Consider the following 18,108-nt stretch of genomic DNA (forward strand, 5'->3'; position numbering starts at 1 on the left):
TCAACATTAACTTTTTCATCTTCAAAGCATTTTACTAGTTAATTATAACCTAACCCTTTGAGGGAAGGCGTTGCCAGTTTCAGAACAAAGATACTTAAGAAAGATTATGCAACCTACCCACAGTCATTTAGCAATTTGTGTCAGAGTGATTACAATCCATGAGTAAGAAAGGCATCTCAGACAAGGGAATAATTTCATTTAACATTTATTGAGGAGCCTACTATGTACTTAAGACATGGAGGACAACAGTAAAAAAGATTAAGAACTACCTGAACTCAATACACAATCTACTACATTGACAGTCACAATGTCAATATATGGCATATTACAGTAAATACCATAATAGAAGTACATAATTCTCTGAAAACAAAAGAAAAAATGGTAATTGTCAGTAGAGATGAACAAAGATATCATAAATGATGTGGACTTTGTTTTGTTAAAACACAAGAATGGAGAACAAAGAATGATCAGATGTTCACAAAGAACATGATTCAAAGATGAGATAACTTCCAAAAGTAGTATCATAGTAATAGAGCCAAATGCCACAGAAAATAAAAGTACAAGGACAACATAAAGTCATTCCCACCTAAATGACCTTTTACTCTAAACTCTAACCTTAAAAACTGTTAATTTTTCCAATTAGCAAGAATCATTTTCTCCTTGAGTCTTAGAGTCTCTTAAGTCATACTTATCAGCTACTACAAATACTGGCCACTATTCTACCACAAATTTCATAAAACTAGGCAAAAGAACTTGAGAATAATAGAGCAGAAAAGAATTTATACTGGTTTAATTTTTAGGGAAGACTTCCTGCCCAGAGGGGAATTCATCAGAAATCTAGAACCTGGGTTTTAATGTAAAGAAAAAAAGAATATAACCAAGTATAACATTAAAAAATGAGAAAATCAAGGAAATAAGTGAATTAGCAAACCATGAGATTAATCTGAGGCTTGATAACGGCCTCATGAAGAACTGTGGAAGCAGAAAATAGGAAACTTACTCTAGAAAGGAGAGTAACTGAGAAATTATTGACACTAGCATTCAAATAAGCACAATAACTGCAGGTGTGAAAGTGGTTATTTTTTAGTGGGAATGGAGGGGAATCCAGGAGATAGATGTTAAAGGAAGAAGTATAATGGCAAATTGAATTTCAAAAAGTTAGGTTTAGAATTCTAGCCAGAAATGTAGGGAGATGTCTATCAGGCTGTGGGAAATGCAACTCTGAGACAGAGTGAGGTGAGTACTAGAGATAGATATGACATGGTTATAGAAGAATCATAGGTAAGGGGGCCTGGGTTGGTTAAGCATCTGACTTCAGCTCAGATCATGATCTCAGGCTCTTGGAATCCAGCCCCGAGTGGAGCCCCACGTGGGTACCACATTCACCAGGGAGTCTGCTTCTCCCTCTCCCTCTCCCCAGGTGTTTGTGTGGGCACTCACTCTGTCTCAAATAAATAAAATATTTTAAAAATTTTTTAAAGATGGATCATAGGTAACATACAGAATGAAAAAACAGAACACAAGTAAAAAATCTTAAAAAGGCCTACATTCAATCAAAGAGCAGACAGCTTTTGTATAATTAGAGAAAAATATATAGTGTTTCACTAAAAGAGGGGAGTGGAAGTTTGTTCCAAAAAGACTTAATGGGAAAAAAGCTGATAAACCTGTGATTAGTAATTAGAACATCACTATAACTTCTGATAGGGCAAATTCTCCAAAATGCAGGATAGAAATTGAGCAGTGAGAAAATACAAGTGATGACTAGAGAGTTATTATAGGAAGTGTCAGTGTGAAGAAAGAAATGAGACAACAGTCTAAAGAGGTTACAAAGTCAAAAAAGTCAGAGAAGAATTTTCTTTCGTTTTTTGTTTTTTTTTTAAATGCGCCCTTTTTTCTTAAGTAAACTCTACTGCCAATGTGGGGCTCTAATTCATGACCCCAAGTTCAAGAGTCATGTGCTCGGGACGCCTGGGTGGCTCAGTTGGTTGGACGACTGCCTTCGGCTCAGGTCATGATCCCGGGGTCCCGGGATCAAGTCCCACATCGGGCTCCCAGCTCCATGGGAAGTCTGCTTCTCCCTCTGACCTTCTCCTTGCTCATGCTCTCTCTCACTGTCTCTCTCTCAAATAAATAAATAAAATCTTAAAAAAAAAAAAAAGGAGTCATGTGCTCTATCAACCAAGCCAGCCAGACACCCCAAGAATTTTCTCTTTTAAGATAAAGAGGATGGCACAGTCACAGGGAGTTAAATAAGCGTACAACTCTTGGTTTTGGCTCAGGTCCCGACCCTCGGACGTGAAATGGAGCCCTGCGACTGGCTCTGTGCTCAGTGTGAAATCTGCTTAAGATTCTCTCTCCCTCACCTTCTCTCTTTCTTACGCTCTAATAAATAAATCTTAAATTAAAAAAAAAAAAAGGTAAAGAGAAAAAATAAAAAACAGGGGCACCTGGGTGGCTCAGTCCTTAAGCATCTGCCTTCTGCTCAGGTCATGATCCCAGGGTCTGGGATCCAGCCCCGCATCAGGGGGCCGGGGGGGGAGGGGTGTCTGCTCAGCGGGGAGCCCGCTTCTCCCTCTCCCACTCCCCCTGCATGTGTTCCCTCTCTCACTGTCTCTCTCTGTCCAATAAATAAATAAAATCTTTAAAATAGTTATAATAAATAAATAAATAATGACATGGTCTCTTATAAATAGAAGGAACCACAGAAGAGAATAAAAAAAAACTTCAGGGGCACCTAGGTGGCTCAGTTTTAACTGTCTGCCTTCAGCTCAGGTTGTGATCCCAGGGTCCTGGGATGGAGCCCTGTGTCCTGCTGCCTGCTCAGCAGGGAGTCTGCTTCTCCCTCTGCCTTTCCCCCTGCTTGTGCTCTCTGGCAAATAAATAAATAAAATATTTTTAAAAAATAAATAAATGAGATAAAATTTTAAAGAGTAAGATAACTGATGAGAAAAAGATCCTCAAAGAGACAAAAAATAAATAGGAACATTATCACCCAGGTTAGATCAAAAAGTGTATGAGTACAATCAATCTTTTCCAGTTTCCTATATAAGACAGTCCTTTTATCTACCTTTTTTCAAAATAAGTACTCCTGCTTTCATGAGAAAGCTTAGAAGAGCAGTCAATTTTTCTTTCAGCAGTTACCATGACTGCAGAAAACAAACTCACACGGCTATTTATTTGCTTAGAGCCAATGCTATTCCAACAAAGTCCTAAAACTTCAGACTCACAAAAGATCCTAAATTTTCCTCACATATCCCAAGAGCAATGGCTTACTAGTTTAAGATTTCTAAACATGAACGAATATATAAAAGGATATACAAAGAGATAAAAATATATCGAAATGAGCTGAGGAACTGTATAAAAAAAAACAGAAACAGTCTACTATAATTTAGGATACATTTTTCTTTGTGGAAAATAATTTTTAATCTGAAAATAATACATTACTTAAAATAAGAAAGAGGGGCACCTGGGTGGCTCAGTTGGTTGGGCATCTGCCTTCGACTCAGGTCGTGATGTCAGGGTCCTGGGATCAAGCCCCATGTTGGGCTCCCTACTCAGTGGGGAGCCTGCTTCTCCCTCTCCCTTTACTCCTCCCCTGCTTCTGTTCTTTCCCTCTATCTCTCAAATAAATAACACCTTAAAAATAAATAAATGAATGAATAAGAAAGAGACATGGGTACAGAAAAATGCCACAGACTTAAATGTTGGACAGGACCAGTCTTACATAGCAGCACTACCCCTGTAATTAAAAAATACTATTCAAGCTTTTCCGCTAAGGTCAGGAACACAGCAGGGATGTCCATTATCACCACTGCTATTCAACATAGTACTAGAAGTCCTAGCCTCAGCAATCAGACAACAAAAGGAAATTAAAGGCATCCAAATCAGCAAAGAAGAAGTCAAACTATCACTCTTCGCAGATGATATGATACTATATGTGGAAAACCCAAAAGACTCCACTCCAAAACTGCTAGAACTTGTACAGGAATTCAGTCAAGTGTCAGGATATAAAATCAATGCACAGAAATCAGTTGCATTTCTCTACACCAACAACAAGACAGAAGAAAGAGAAATTAAGGAGTCAATCCCATTTACAATTGCACCCAAAACTATAAGATACCTAGAAATAAACCTAACCAAAGAGGCTAAGAATCTATACACAGAAAACTATAAAGTACTCATGAAAGAAATTGAGGAAGACACAAAGAAATGGAAAAATGTTCCATGCTCCTGGATTGGAAGAATAAATATTGTGAAAATGTCTAGGCTACCTAAAGCAATCTACACATTTAATGCAATTCCTATCAAAGTACCATCCATTTTTTCAAAGAATGGAACAAATAATCCTAAAATTTATATGGAACCAAAAAAGACCTCAAATAGCCAAAGGAATATTGAAAAAGAAAGCCAAAGTCGGTGGCATCACAATTCCGGACTTCAAGCTCTATTACAAAGCTGTCATCATCAAGACAGCATGGTACTGGCACAAAAACAGACACATAGATCAATGGAACAGAATAGAGAGCCCAGAAATAGACCCTCAACTCTATGGTCAACTCATCTTCGACAAAGCAGGAAAGAATGTCCAATGGAAAAAAGACAGCCTCTTCAATAAATGGTGTTGGGAAAATTGGACAGCCACATGCAGAAAAATGAAATTGGATCATTTCCTTACACCACACACGAAAATAGACTCAAAATGGATGAAGGACCTCAATGTGAGAAAGGAATCCATCAAAATCCTCGAGGAGAACACAGGCAGCAACCTCTTCGACCTCAGCCGCAGCAACTTCTTCCTAGGAACATCCCCAAAGGCAAGTGAAGCAAGGGCAAAAATGAACTACTGGGACTTCATCAAGATCAAAAGCTTTTGCACAGCAAAGGAAACAGTCAACAAAACCAAAAGACAACTGACAGAATGGGAGAAGATACTTGCAAACGACATATCAGACAAAGGGCTAGTATCCAAAATCTATAAAGAACTTAGCAAACTCAACACCCAAAGAACAAATAATCCAATCAAGAAATGGGCAGAAGAGGGACGCCTGGGTGGCTCAGTTGGTTGGACGACTGCCTTCGGCTCGGGTCATGATCCCGGAGAGAGAGAACAAGCAGGGGAAAGGGCACAGGGAGAAGGAGAAGCAGACTCCCTGCTGAGCACAGAGCCTGATGCAGGGCTTGATCCCAGGACCCTGAGATCATGAACCAACTGAGCCACCCAAGGGCCCCTCATAATTTTTTTATTTTGTAATTCATAATTTTTAAATAAAAATGAAATATTTTGGGGGCACCTGGGTGGCTCAGTGGGTTAAGCCTCTGCCTTCAGCTCAGGTCATGATCTCAGGGTTCTGGGATCGAGCCCCACATTGGGCTCTCTGCTCAGCAGGGAGCCTGCTTCCTCCTATCTCTCTCTGCCTGCCTCTCTGCCTACTTGTGATCTCTGTCTGCCAAATAAATAAATAAAATCTTTAAAAAAAAAATGAAATATTTTGTCAAAGAGCTAAGACCTAGAGTCTTACGTACTCCTTTATCTTCAGCATCTATCTGGTACACAGAGTTACTCAATTAACGACATTAAAGAATGTTAAGAAAGATAATTTCCTGCGGCACCTAGCTGGTTCAGTCAGGAGAGCCTGCGACTCTTGAGCTTAGAGTCCTGAGTTCAAGCCCCAAGGTGTGTGCAGAGATTACTTAAAAAAAAAGGGGGGGGGGGGGGGCGCTTGGGTGGCTCAGTGGCTAGGCGTCTGCCTTCGGTTCAGGTCAAGATCCCAGGGTCCTGGGATCAAGCCCCACATCAGGCTCCCTGCTCGACAGAAAGCCTGCTTCTCCCTCTCCCATTCCACCTGCTTGTGTTCCTCCCTCATTCACTCTCTCTCTCCCTCTGTCAAATAAATAAATAAAAATCTTAAAAAAAGAAAGAAAGAAAATTTCCACTTTCAACTGAACTGCCACTTCTAAATAAGTGTATGCTCAGCTGGTGCAGCCACTCTGGAAAACAATATGGAGGTTCCTCAAAAAGTTGAAAACAGAGCCACCCTACAGCCAAGCAATCGCACTACTGGGTATTTACCCCAAAGATACAAATGTAGTGATCCAAAGGGACATCAATGTTTATAGCAGCAATGCTCACAATACCCAAACTATGGAAAGAGCTCAGGTGTCCATCAACAGATGAATGAACAAAGATGTGGGATATATAGAGAGAGATGTATATATAGATAGATGTGTACATATGAATATATGTATGTATATACACATACATATGCATCTATATATATGGAATATTACACTGCCTTAAGAAAATGAAATCAAACCAAAATGGTCAACAGAAGACAGCCACAAGGAACACCAAGTAGCTTAAGTAACCGTAAGTTTCTTGTTTACTCAAGTAACTGTCAGGGCGCCTGGGTGGCTCAGTGGGTTAAAGCCTCTGGCTTCGGCTCAGGTCATGATCCCAGGGTCCTGGGATCAAGCCCTGCATCGGGCTCTCTGCTCAGCAGGGAGCCTGCTTCCTACCCCCTTCTCTGCCTGCCTCTCTGCCTACTTGTAATCTGTCAAATAAATAAATAAATCTTAAAAAAAAAAAAAAGTAACTCATAAATTTCTCCAGTATGCCATCAAACATTAAAACATTAAAAACAGTCTGCTTAATTGTAAATTTAGGGACAAAATTTTTCTAGGTGCCAATTTCTGAATAATGAGAGTCCCAGAAGTAATACTTGAGAAATGATAATTTTAAATTATTACTAAGAAATAATAAATTGAGGCAACTGGGGGCACCTGGGTGGCTCAGCTGGTTAAGCAACTGCCTTCAGCTCAGGTCATGACCTCGAGGTCCTGGGATCGAGTCCCACATCGGGCTCCTTGCTCAGAAGGGAGCCTGCTTCTCCCTCTTCTACCCTCCCTGCTTGTGCTCTCTGTCAAACAAATAAATAAAACCTTTAAAAAAAAATTGAGGCAACTGGCTGTTTCAGTCAAAAGAGCATGAACTCATGATCTCAGGGTCATGAGTTCAAGCCCCACGCTAGATGTAGAGATTACTTAAAAATTAAAATTAAATGAAGTGAAATAAGTTGACCACAGTCTTAAAAAGATGAAAAACGGCAGAAAAAAAGAGCCAAGATTGACAAAAAAAGGTAAAGGAAAAACCGATGCCTAAAATTAGCAAAATGTCGGGGCGCCTGGGTGGCTCAATTGGTTAAACGGCTGCCTTCGGCTCAGGTTATGATCCCAGGGTCCTGGGATCGACGCCCACATCAGGCTCCCTGCTCAGTAGGGAGCCTGATTCTCTCTCTCCGTCTGCCTGCCAGTCTGCCTGCTTGTGCTCATGCTCGCTTGCGTGCGCGCGCTCTCTCGCTCTCTCTGACAAATAAATAAAATCTTTAAAAAATAAAATTAGCAAAATGTATGCACAAGGACAAAAAAAACAACTATAAGCTTCAAAAGAGAGTGAACACCTACAAAAGAATCAGACCAACATCAAACTTAAAGAGTAACACTGGATACAAGATGACAATAAAGTAATATTCTTTAAGTATTAAACCTAGAATTCTGTATTCAGCCAACTTTTTATTTTAATAAAAGAGCATCATGAAAATATTTTCAGCCATGTAATGCTGCAGAGAGTTTGTCACAAAAAGTCCCAAACTAAAAATATTCTTGGAGGAAGTATTCACAAAGAAGACAAATAAAAGATGATAATATGAAATATAAAAAGATAATCAAATTGATACCTTAAAAAAAGCAGGCTTCTTCATTCTCCCCTCCTGCTCTCCCTGCTTATGCTCTCCCTTTCTCAAATAAATAATTTTTTTAAAAAATAAAAAATAAAAATATATAGAGGGATGCCTGAGTGGCTCAGTCATTTAAGTGTCTGCCTTCAGCTCAGGTCATGGTCCCAGAAACCTGGGATGGAGTTCCTCACTGGGCTCCTTGCTCAGTGGGGAGCCTGCTTCTCCCTCTGCCTGCTTCTCCCCCTGCTTGTGCACACTCTCTCTGACAGATAAATAAATCTTAAAAACAAAATAAAGTTTTTAAAATAAATAAGGGGGGGACGGGGGGATATACAGGAGCTCCTGGCTGGCTCAGTCAGTAGAGCATACAGCTCTTGATCTTGGAGTGATAAGTTTAAGGCCCAGGTTGGGTACAGAACTTACTTTAAAAAATTAAATTAAATTAAATACAACACACATACATATATATATATATATATATATATATATATATATATACACACACAACAGGAAGATTTGAACGACAAAAAATTAGGTAGAATCCTAATATGAGATGAGAGAGAGCACCTGGGTGGCTCAGTGGTTAAGCATCTGCCTTCAGCTCAGGTCAGGATCCCAGGGTCCTAGGATCAAGTCCTGCATCCTTGAACATCCAGCTCAGCAGAGAGTCTGCTTCTCCCTCTACCTCTTTCCCCGCTACCAACCCCCCCACAACGTTGGTGCACACATGCTCTCTCTTGCAAAATAAGTAAAATCTTTTAAAAAGAGAGAGAGACAAGATTTAAGTATCAAATAATCAATCAAAAACATTACTATGGACATAAAGTGTTGTTCATAAAATTAGTAACAAAAGAAATTAAAAAGCTAGGTATTAACTAACAATGTACTATATACTGGCTAATTAAACATAATAAAAAATAATAAATAAAAATTCCAGGGGCGCCTGGGTGGCTCAGTGGTTAAAGCCTCTGCCTTCGGCTCAGGTCATGATCTCAGGGTCCTGGGATCGAGCCTCACATGGGGCTCTCTGCTCAGCAGGGAGCCTGCCTCCTCCTCCTCTCTCTCTCTGCTTGCCTCTCTGCCTACTTGTGATCTGTCAAATAAATAAATATCTGTACCAAAAAAAAAAAAATTCCATAAGTATCCTGGTGGGGGGGAGCTAAATATTCCCAAATACTGGCAGGTGTCTGGGGATATAGGACCTCCTATAAACTACTCTTAGAAGTAGAGACCAGAGCAGCAAATGTGAAGTAATATTTAAATACATGTATCCTCTGTTCCACTCCTGGGTATCTCAAAGAAACTCCTATACCAGGGCACCTGGGTGGCTCAGTGAGTTAAAGCCTCTGCCTTCAGCTCAGGTCACGATCTCAGGGTCCTGAGATCGAGCCCCGCATCTGGCTCTCTGCTCAGCGGGACGCCTGCTTCTCCCTCTCTCTCTCTCTGCCTGCCTCTCTGCCTACTTGTGATCTCCGCCTGTCAAATAAATAAATAAAATCTTTAAAAAAAAAAATTCCTATACCAAGTCCTCAAGGGACGTTGTATGAGGATGTTAACTGCAGCATATAACATAAAAAGACTGCAATGCACAATTCCAGGAGATACAATTCACATAGACTACAGTGTGAATGGCGCCTCCTTGACTTTTTACAACATGGCAGTCCTGTAAGAGTGAACCAATGACAAAATGGCTTGCCCATACTTACCCACACTTGCCCACTTACATTTTAATGTAGTTGTACTTCATAAGTATTTATTGACTGAATGAAAAAACAAAGGAATAAGCAAGCCTCACCACCAAAGTTAAGCTGAATTTCTCCAAGTTCCTGTCTAGCAAGATCAGAGAACATATCATTTTATGGGGATGTGAAGCACCACTGGTCCAGAGATTCTAATTTGGGTCCTAGAATACAGACACAAACTAATAATGCTAAACATGTTTAATTCACTAGTATGTATCTCTATTGTATAAGTATGCTATATAATCTCTTTTCAAGAGGTTTAAAGCATGACACATTTTTTTCAAATGGAAAACACTTACCTACCCCCTCAAATAAACAGATTCTCAGAGCATAAAAGAAAATGTACACACTGAGTGCCTGGGTGGCTCAGTGGGTTGGGCAACTCCCTTCAGCTCAGGTCATGATCCTAGAGTTCGAGGACTGAGTACTACATTGGGCTCCCTGCTCGGCAGGGAGTCTGCTTCTCCCTCTGACCCTCCCGACTCTCACGCTGGCTCTCTCTTATTCCCTCTTTCAAATAAATAAATAAAATCTTTTTTTAGATGTTTTATAAAAAAGAAAATGTACACACTTTTGACAAATACCACAGGGCAGAGGGGAAAGATGCACAAGTACACCTCTACTGTAGACCACAGTGCTCCAGATTTACTCTCTTTATAGGGATTTTTTTCCCCCAGTCATCTTTACAATACTGCAAAATGATCCCTCTACAACTGTTCGTCTGTTCGTCTTCCTACACCCACCCCCTGAAGTAAGGCAGCAATTACTGAAAATCACTATCCAATATTTCATATCCCTATAGGCCACTATTCCCACTTTTAGTCCCAATACAATCCAAGACACAACTCTAGACAGTCTAGTAAAAAACTGTCTATACACAGTATGTAGAGAATTTCCTGACTGCACACCAGCCGCCTTCTTTGCTTTGCCAGATATTTGTGGAAACTACTGACTGAACAGCATCAAAGAATAGTGATAAGTACAGATGAAACAGATACCAAAGTGGAGAAAACAGAACTAGATTTAAATATGAAATCCACTTATTACCTATTTAATATTACTTATTACCTGCTACTTATTACCTAATTGGTCTTCTACACACCATTTAACCTTTTTGACAACTCATTTCCTCAATTGTAAAATGGGGGTACCATCACCTGCCTTACAGGGTTGCAGGGATTAAATGAGACAGCATTAAACACCTGGCATGAAATGCTAAATAAACCTTAGTTTACCCTCCTTATCAGGCTACCACTAATAGGCAGAAAAGCAAAATGCAACAAGTAAATACAGCTAAAGTAAAGCCTGCCAACATGAAAATAATTTAAAATGAGGCATACTTGAAACACCTGGGTGGCTCAGTGGGTTAAGCATCTACTTTCAGCTCAGATCATGAGCCCAGGGTCCTGGGATCGAGTTCCACATCTGGCTCCTTGCTCGGGAGGGAGCCTGCTTCTCCCTCTGCCTGCCACTCCCACTGCTTGCGCTCTCACTCTCTCTCTCTGACAAATAAACAAAATCTTAAAAAAAAAAAAAAAAAAAGAAAGAGTAGGCATAGCTATAAAAATATAAATAAAATAAATAAAATGAAGCATACTTTCCATTCATTCAAAAATTATTTACTGAACACTATGTTTGGCAGGCAATACTGCAGGCATTCAGGAAACAGCTGTAAATACAATTTTTGTCTTTAAAGAGCCTCAAACATTTCCACTCAAAACACTGAGTAAAGGATTAGAACTCACCCCATTGATTATCTGTGTCATTCATTTAGCCCCTACTTGAATTGACTTATCTTGTTAATAATTTCTTGTATGTATACTATGTGTATACTTATACCCCTAAAAGTAGGAACTGTATTTTTTTAATCTTCTATTCTCAAACTCCAAACATCCATATTTTCACAACATAATTGGCTCCTTAACACACTATTCATTAACAGAAATGTATTGAGCATCTTCTATGTGTCAGATGTGGCGCTAGCCCCTTGGAATACAGCAACTGAGGGGAAGTAAGATACAGTGCCTACCCTCCTGAAGCTTATACACTATTCCAATAGAAAAGTCTAGGAATTTTTTTTTTTAATAAGTTCTACCCCCAACATAGGTCTTGAACTCATGACCCCAAAATCAAGAGTCTCATGCTCTCCCAACTAAGCCAGCCAGAACCCCCAAGGGAGAAAAATTTTAACCAAAGATATATATTGTACCTCCAGATGAAACTAAAATAACAATCTAAAAATGAAAAAAAAAAAAACATACAAAATAGTTAAAGTTCAAAAGCACCTGAAGTTTAGAATCTTAGAGCATATACTCAAAGGATGTAGTAACAAATACAAATTATAGCCTAGTAACTGTAATTTAGAATTTAGATGTCTTTTTCTTTCTTTCTTTCTTTTTTTTTTTATTTAGGATTTTATTTATTGGGACATCTTCCTCTACCTGCCACTCCCCTGCTTGTGCTCTCTCTCTCTCTCTCTCTGACAAAAAAATAAAAAAAAGATTTTATTTATTTATTTATTTATTTTATTTATAATTTGTATTTGTTATTACATCCTTTGAGTATATGCTGTAAGAGTCTAAATCTTTTATTTATTTTTTAATTTGAGAGAGAGAGAGAGAGAATGAGCAGGAAGAGGGAGAAGCAGACTCCCAGCTGAGCAGGGAGCACAATGCAGGGCTCGATTCCAGGACCCCAGGATCATGACCTGAGCAAAAGGCAGATGCTTGACCGACTGAGCCACCCACCCAGGCACCCCTTTAGATGTCTTCTCTATTATTTGATGTAAGCCACGCACAACATAACTCTCTAAGACTGTCTAGTTTATATTTATTTTTTTAAAGATTTTATTTATTTATTGGACAGAGAGATCACAAGTAGGCAGAGAGGCAGGCAGAGAGAGAGGAGGAAGCAGGCTCCCCACTGAGCAAAGAGCCCGATGCAGGGCTCCATCCCAGGACCCTAAGATCATGACCTGAGACGAAGGCAGTGGCCTAACCCACTGAGCCACCCAGGCGCCCCTCTAGTTTATATTTAAACACAACATTTTATGTATGGTTTTCCCCTCTAACTTTGTACTTTCGTAATAGTTTTTATCCCAAAATCCCAACTGCCTTTTACTCAATAGCTCATTTTTCATGAAATCCTCCCACAGCAGAGAGGTATAACAAAGATAAAATAGTCCCAATAAAAGACCAAAACCCAAATACCAAGAAATCAACTCAGCAGGGCACACAAATGAAATTTCATTGTGTATGTGTGAAAAGAAATGCCAAATATACAATTCAGAGTAATACAGCACATTTCTGAGGTGGATCCTTGAAGAAACAGGATCACTCTTCATTCATGCTAAGCCACTGGTTTGGGCCTTAACCCTCCTAACAAGTAATAATCCTATATTACCCGTCCAGCTGGTTTCTAGAGGCTATACAGGTTTATCTATAATTAGGTATTTAGGGAACATGCAATCAAGGACCTATCAAAGAATGGTTACAAAGACTACATGCCAGCGAAAATGCTTTAAGGAATTAATACGGATTCACTGATACAGATATTTTAAGTTTCATCCATGACCTTAAAAACTGAAACTCTATCTAGACTACAGAAATGGCCAGTAATTGAATTGTTTAAAGTTGCATTTTCAGGGGCGCCTGAGTGGCTCAGTTGGTTGGGCTTATCTGTGTTTGGCTCAGGTCATGATCCCAAGGTCCTGGAATGAAGCCCTTCATGGGGCTCCTTGCTCATTGGGGAGCCTGCTTCTCCCTCTTCCTCTCCCTGCAGCTCTGCTTACTTGTGCTTTCTTTCTCTCTGTCAAATGGATAAATAAAATCTTCAAAAGTAATAATAATAGGGTGCCAGGTGGCTCAGTCAGTTAAGCGGCTACCTTTGGTTCAGGTCATGATCCCAGGGTCCTGGGATGGAGTCCCATATCGGGCTCCCTACTCAGCAGAGAGCCTGTTTCTCCCTCTCCCTCTGCCTGCCACTCTGCCCACTTGTGCTCTCTATCTCCCTGTCAAATAAATAAATAAAATATTAAAAAAATAATAATAATAAAATTAAAAAATAAAGTTGCATTTTCAGTTGGCTACCACAGGTAATCCCTATGAACTCCACAGCTATTTTGGTTCAAAACTGTAACAGGGGACATTGTTTAACACATTACTCAAGACCCTGATACATATGACGAAAAACTTGCTCTACTCTGAAGAACTTGTGTTTTTCCCTACTCATCTGAGTGTTCTATGCATTACTACATTTTGCTCTCAGACTTCTTTTTCATGTTTAACCATCAATTTCCGCCACTCTGCTTCTATTATGTTGGTAAATGCATGGGTGTTGGAAAAGAATAAGTACAAGGTGATAAAAGAGCATACTAAAAAAGGACTCAAAGACTTTTTTTAATGAAATTAAGATAAAGCAAGTTTACCTATAAAGTTACTCAAAATACTTATTTTAACCCTCTCAACAAAGATGGGGCCTCAGAATGTACTATATTACCTTCCCAAAAAACATAACACACTAGTGATGAAGTCAAAAGCAAACAGGCCTAACAGAAATAAAAAAAAGAGCTGAAATATTTTTCAAAAACTGCTTTCCAATTCTGTGAATATAATATTAGTTTGCTGAGAGTGACTCTTTGGTGGAGCAAATAAATGCTAATTGATCATATTAACTGACCTAAAAGAGGTGAAATTTTATACATACTAAACAAACAAAAAAACCCAGTTATCAGAGTATCACAACTAACTACATAAATCAAGTTGACATTTAAAAAGTGTGGGCATGGGGCGCCTGGGCTGTGCCTTCAGCTCAGGTCATAATCCTAGAATCCTGGGATCGAGCCCCCCATCAGGCTTCCTGTTTGTCGGGAAGCGTGCTTCTCTCTCTCCCTCTGCCTGCCACCCCCCCCTGCTTATGTTCTTTCTCTCTCTCAAATAAATAAATAAATAAATAATCATAAAAAATAAAATGTGTAGGCACAAGAAAATCATGGCCATAACCTACAAAATGTATCATATGTGTATTTCCCAATTCTACACATACTGGGGGGGTGGAGGCAAAATTATTGGCACAGCTCATGGTCCTATGACTTTTAAAGCAAATGAAGTAACTCTAAACAGCACATGAAATCTAAAAAGCATCCAGAGAGGTTGAGGGGAGTAAGGGAAGAAATCAGCATCAGGTGAAGAACATAAAAGAAGAAAAAGGAGGACCTCCTTAATTATGTATCTTATAAAAAGGAACACATTTCTTCCTACAAAAATAAGGGTCTCCTAAAGCAACAGCATGAACAACTCCGTTTTCCAACAAGTAAGTCATTACAAACACTTGCAAATGGCTAAAACTCCAAAGACACAGAGGGTGCCTATTTAAATACACAGGAAAGAGTACTAAATTCTTGCAATTCATAAAATAAACTTGAGAGAAGACCTTACCACACTCATATCAACCCACCTTAGAAATACATACAATGAAATATTCAGAAATTGCTTCGTAAATATATAGTCCATAACTTAAACTCAGAATTATAACTTATCCACTTTTAAAGGACCAATGACAGGATTAGTAAATTTCTTAAATTTCTCAGAGAAAGCCATTAGTTCATTCTATCATCTACTACAGCCAGAAGACAAGTCTAAAACAGAAAAATATTTTAAAGTAAATCTTCATTAGCCTGTTATTTACAGCCTTTTAAAACATTTTCAAGGGATCCTTGAAACAAAGTTTCATTAGCATCCTTCTAGAAAAAGCTGTACTGCCTTTCATTCCTCCAGCAATTTAAAAGCTACCAAACATTCATTTCTACATTAGATTATTGATTCCTTGCCTTTTAACATCTCCATAACAGCTGCTTGACAAATTACTTCACCTTATTCCTCAGGGGGTAAGGACAGCATGATATCCATGAATTCAAAAATGGGACCACAAACTGATCAGTGACAGATGAGCTAATTGCTTCAGATGAATTAGATACTGCTCTAATAGACTAGGCATTCAAACCATTATACTACAATTAAATGCTTACACTCTAAACATTTTACTTGTACTTAGGTGTAGAAGACAGACCTTTCTTAAATTTACTTCTGTTTTAAAATACATGTCAGCTTCAGAAAGTCAATAAGCTTGTACACATTGGGAGTAATTTCTACAAAATGCCAAGTTTTCAAAATAATTATTCTAAATAGTTTGCACAACTTTCAGATTTAGCTTTCTTATTTCAACCTAAGAGATGTTTGCCCCAAAAGAGTCTAACAAGACAGTTTTTTTAAATGTTTTCCAGACTTCTAGCAAAATAAAAACCAAATATATTTTCAGAGATACAATAAATATATTTCAGGCTAGTACAGAAAAATATGATTATTTCCGTCAGTTCATTCTGATTAGTGTCTGAACAGTATGTGATAGGGAAAAAAGCACACACAAACCATAATCTTGTAGACCCCATAGAAAATAAAATATTGTTTCCCTCCCACAATAACAAAACGATGTGAAATCAAAGGAGCATTTTAAATGAGTAACAATTTCCAGCCAAATTAGTCTCAGTAAATTAGCCTCTTGCTAGACAGAAGCAATACTCTTTTCTGAATTCCTAACCAACCTCCTCACACAAACTTATCCATTCCCTTAAAGTGACAAAACAAGTGCTAGCTTAGAGTTTTATAAAATAAGATCTTTCGACCACTTTTTTTAAAAAACTAAATCACCAGCCTTCTTCAAATGTCACGTCTGCGACTGTGTGACCATGGTGGTTAGTTCACCTTTTATAAACTATTCCCATAACAAAAATGCAGACATCCAGGAAACCATACAACCTGAAGACGGTGTGTACAATCCAAAACATTCGACATGCCCCTTTTGAGACTTGAAGCTCTACTGGAAAGCTCTACTGGGTCCCTGCTAGAACCCCGGATAGCTAGCTGGCTGATTCCCCAGCCACAAAATCATGCTTGATCTCTCCTGCCTGGAGAGGCGATAGCGTTGATTTTGTTGTTAAAGTTGGTGTCAGAGCAGCTACAAACTTTTTTCAGCATCCCTGCCTGGCTGCCAACTGGAGCTCTCCGTTCACTTCTTCACCAACTTGAACCACCCCCAAACAGTTTGAGAGTAAGCTGGAGTTAAGACACCGGTAGGAGCTGACACACTTACAAGAAGGGTTTGACACCGCAGAAAACTTTCACTTCTCTTCCCCAGCCCTTCCACCCGGCGACTCCGGCCCTCCGCTCTTGCTTCCCTAGAATTCCCCTCTAAGGCACGGCAAGGACACGGAAAGCAGACCGTTCTAATGTCCCCGAAAAGACCCCCCAGAGCTCTCTCCCCCCACACTCCAATCCTGTTCCTTACACAAAAGAGCCGGACCAGCAAAGCTGTCGCAGCCCTACCTAGCCGGGTGCCATCCTTCACCGCACCCGCAGACCCGGTCTCCAGCCGCCCAAGCGGTCTCCACTGGAGGCTTCCTGCCCTAACCCGGCCAGACAAAGCCCCGGCGGCCGGGCCGGCACTCGCAAGCCTCCGGACTCCAGCCGCCGCGCTCTTACCCGGGCCTCTTCCAGAGCGACGCCGGAGCCACCGCTTCCCCCGGCCTTGGCGCCGGGGCAGCTGGCAGCGCGGGTCTTGGAGGAGCGGGTCCGAGAGGAGATGAAATGGCTGCTGCCTCCGGTCGCCCCAGGCTCTGCTCCGGCCCCAGGCCCAGGCCCGGGCCCAGGCGACTTGGACCCGAGAAGACGCAGAGAGCTCTTCCGGGTGTTCACCATGGTCCAGCCAGGGGGACGGGGTCCACACCGCGCCCGCCGCTCCCGGGAGAGCCAAGGAAGGCCGGCCCGCCGGCCGGGCAATCAGGGCCAGTGGAGCCGGGCCGGGAGAGACGAGCCGACCCGCACTCTGCGGAGCGTAGACGAGGACAGGCGAGAGTAGGGCAGAGGAAGAGAAGTAGGCGTGAGAAGGCAGAAAGCGGGAAGCGGGAGCGATGCTCCAGGCCGACAGCTCAGACCCTCCACCGGCTTCACCCTCCTCAGCGGGAGCCAAGCGGAGCCGCCATTTCTGCCCCTTTCTCTCTCGCTCTCGCTCTCGAGCTCCGTGCGTCAGGGATCCAGCGCCGCGGGGCCGACGAGACCGTGCTTCCGGCCGTGGCCGCTGCGGGGCGCTGCAAGGCTGGCCAGCCCTTCTCCTGCCTGGTTCCCCCTCCTCTCCCTCCGCCCCTCGAGGAGACCCCGCCCAGCGGCGCGGCGTCAGCGCTCGGCGGCCCGAGAAGGGACGCTCTGGGCTGTGTGAGCTCTATGGTTTCCAGGTCTGGCCGGGCGTCCGGGAGGGGGATGGGACTAACCAAAAGGGGCTTGGGGGTAAGAGCGCGGGTGTTGTCTTTGGAATTGTCACTCCCTTCCCGGCCCTAGTACCCTAGCATCTGCACCATCGCCCCAGATGGGCTGGATGGAGCAAGGAACGACCGGCAAAGGCGGGAGATAGACGGGGACACGAGGGCGCGGTGACCTGAGTTGGAAATCCCAGAGGTACCTGAGGCAGGACACCGAACTTGAGTCTCACTTTTCGTGGCTGAAAAAATAAGACTATAGTAAAATAAATCTATGCGGCTTCTGGCACATTTAAGTTTAAGGAAGTACAAACGCTAGGCCCCTGCG

At 41.2% G+C, this 18,108-nt stretch overlaps 1 protein-coding gene across 2 annotated transcripts in view; it reads right to left on the reverse strand.

The window, feature by feature from the left end:
- The window catches only part of ATAD2B (ATPase family AAA domain containing 2B), a 155,159-nt gene extending 137,576 nt beyond the window's left edge, over positions 1-17,583 (reverse strand). The window contains exon 1 of one of the 2 annotated variants that reach the window (XM_047744659.1): positions 17,011-17,583. In XM_047744659.1, the coding sequence (XP_047600615.1) occupies positions 17,011-17,226 (216 nt within the window). In that variant the 5' untranslated portion in view covers positions 17,227-17,583. The remainder of the gene's footprint in view (positions 1-17,010) is intronic. The other variant, XM_047744658.1, reaches the window with a different exon arrangement.
- Between the last annotated feature and the right edge of the window lie 525 nt (positions 17,584-18,108).

Source organism: Lutra lutra, chromosome 9 (genome assembly GCF_902655055.1).
Source record: "Lutra lutra chromosome 9, mLutLut1.2, whole genome shotgun sequence".
NCBI lineage: Eukaryota > Metazoa > Chordata > Mammalia > Carnivora > Mustelidae > Lutra > Lutra lutra.